Genomic DNA, 2414 nt, shown 5'->3' on the forward strand with positions numbered 1-2414 from the left:
TAGTTTCTTTCAGCTTCTTCCTTTTGGAGTATCTCGCGATACAACTTTTCCTTGCATTTCTTTAGACTGTCCCTTAGTTCACGGATCTGTGCCTCAAAGTCGAGCTTAATTTATTTCTTTTCCATAAGAGATTTATCCAACATTTTCCCTAACTCACAGATTCTATATTCAGCTTTCTTGAGCTCTTCCTTCCTGGTTCGGATCACTGATGTGGAACCTTTAAGGATATGATCAAGATCATCCTTCTAGTCTTCCAATAGCCTGGCTCTCTTGTTACTATCCTCAAGTTCCTGGGCTTTCCCCTTACGTTCCTCCTTCAAATTTTGATTTTCCAAGATAACTCGGTTCATCTGAATCCGTAATTCAGTATTCTCTAATTCGAGCTCCTTAACCTTAGTAGTGAGTTTCTCCATGTCCTCAGGTAGTATAGGCTTGGGCTCAGGAGTTTCGAGAAAAGCTGAAGCCTTTAAGATAAATGGCAAATGGATTTCCCCAACTCTTTCTCTCACCCATCGGGTGTAAGGTTATTTGGTAAGAAGGTTTCTTTTTCCAAACTCTTTACCCTTCCTAACAACCTTTAACCAAGTCTTTCGTATCGCTCTTACATCAGGATTACTTGCTTGGATGTTAAAGAGCACAAATGGTTCTAAGTTCTTTGCGTTAGGAGGACCATCCCTGGAGTAGCCGTGTTGCATTCGAGATAACATAGGGTTATATTTGATGCAACCTTTAGTACCCAACAACGGTACATTAGGAAATTCCCCACAGCTGATTATAATGTCTGGGGTTTCCCACTCTCGGATATACCATCGGATGGAACTTGCAGTGAGAGACGCTAATCTTTGAGGAGATTTAAGTTCCTTTGCCTCAAAAGGGCCTTCTTCGGGCATATGTTGCATGAACCAAGTATAAAGCAAAGGAGCACAACACAACAAAGTTCCACCCCTCTTTTCATGTCGAGCGTGAAGGGCATGGTAAATGTCAGCTAAGCAAAATGGTACAGGATTGCCAGAGAGAAAGACTTCTATGGCTACCTGATCCACAAATTTTTCAATGTTTCGGAAGAGCACAATCCCATGGATCAACAAAGCCAACACAGCATAGAATGCATTCCAATTTCCCTTTTTCTTGAACTTCAGAGCTAAATCTTCCAAAAACGTCATGGCAAAACCTTCGCAACCCCCTTTCTCAACCCAATTGTCTAGAACAGTCAGGACATTGATACTTAGGGCTGAAGTTATCTTCTTTGGGCCCGCTTCTTCTTCAAGCTTTGGAAATGGATTGAAATCTTTCAATTTGAGACCCATGATTCTCTCAACTTCTTCCAAAGTAGGAGCTAGTTGGATATCAACGAATGTGAAACAGCGCAGAGGTGGGTCATAATATTGTTCCAAAGAGCTGATAATCCCATAGTCAACTTTCTTAGTCAGAAGGCTCAAAATTTTCCCATAGTTTTTTCCGAAGTCATCACGTTTACTGAGAGTCAAATTAGAGATTAAACCCTTCAGACTGTCCAGCTTAGGTTCCTTGTACTTAAGTGTGAAAGTGTTTCTCCTTGGAGTTGTCATTTCCAAGTTCTCAATTCCTGAAACAAATAAGAGACAACTAAGAGCTTGCTTTTTATGATGTTGATGCAATGTATGTGGATGAATGTGATGCATTATTTTGTATAAGTTCAATAGGCTTAAGGCATAGATAAGTCTGATTGCTTCGTATAGAACATGGGTCTCACCAGGTATGATCTAAGGTTTCAAAAAAAGTTCCTAGAGTCATGGATCCATTAGACTGTTTGTTACCTGCGACAACTTACTTGTCGGGCATCAACTTCATCTAAAGAATATACTCTAAGTGAGGTTCTCGCATCGATCCAACGAGAAATTCAACTCGCAGACCCATGCTACGCAACCATCTTTCCTAGTTGGACAAAGGATTAAGGTTCTACAAATGGTTCTAAGAGTCATGGATCCTAAAGAAAATATCGAAGCTTACGGCAACTTACTTGCCGAGCGACAATATCCTCTCAAGAATCTACTCTAAGTAAGGTTCTCGCACTGACCCAACGAGAAATTCATCTCGCGGACCCGCACTACTCAACCTCGTCCTATCTTATGTTTTACTCGAGAGTCGGGTAAAAAGTCTTTCCCACATGGTTTGCAATTAGAGTATCCAAGTACCAAAGCATAATCGAACCAATACAACAGATTTATATCAATATGACAATAAAGATAGCAAAAACAATAAAGAAAAGCAACACAAGTAAACAAATAAAGGCACACAAACGACCTAACTAAGCTTGACTCACATATGGAGATATCTTTTCCCCAACAGAGTCACCATCTGTCGCACCTCGAAAAATGAGAGCACGACTTAAGCGAAGCATAATCGCACGCTCGCATGATAGACTGAACAGAGTC

General features: G+C 40.7%; 1 protein-coding gene across 1 annotated transcript; it reads right to left on the reverse strand.

Annotated features, from left to right (window-relative positions):
• Positions 1 to 524: 524 nt before the first annotated feature.
• Positions 525 to 1568, reverse strand: LOC127122653 (uncharacterized). The gene has a single exon (XM_051052954.1). It carries the CDS (start codon positions 1566 to 1568, stop codon positions 525 to 527), a length of 1044 nt encoding a protein of 347 aa, XP_050908911.1.
• Between the last annotated feature and the right edge of the window lie 846 nt (positions 1569 to 2414).

Source organism: Lathyrus oleraceus, chromosome 2 (assembly GCF_024323335.1).
Source record: "Lathyrus oleraceus cultivar Zhongwan6 chromosome 2, CAAS_Psat_ZW6_1.0, whole genome shotgun sequence".
Classification (NCBI taxonomy): Eukaryota; Viridiplantae; Streptophyta; class Magnoliopsida; order Fabales; family Fabaceae; genus Lathyrus; species Lathyrus oleraceus.

Bases quoted from the DNA above. Each gene is read 5' to 3' on its own strand.
- LOC127122653 (XM_051052954.1), bottom strand. From the start codon at position 1,568: ATGACAACTCCAAGGAGAAACACTTTCACACTTAAGTACAAGGAACCT.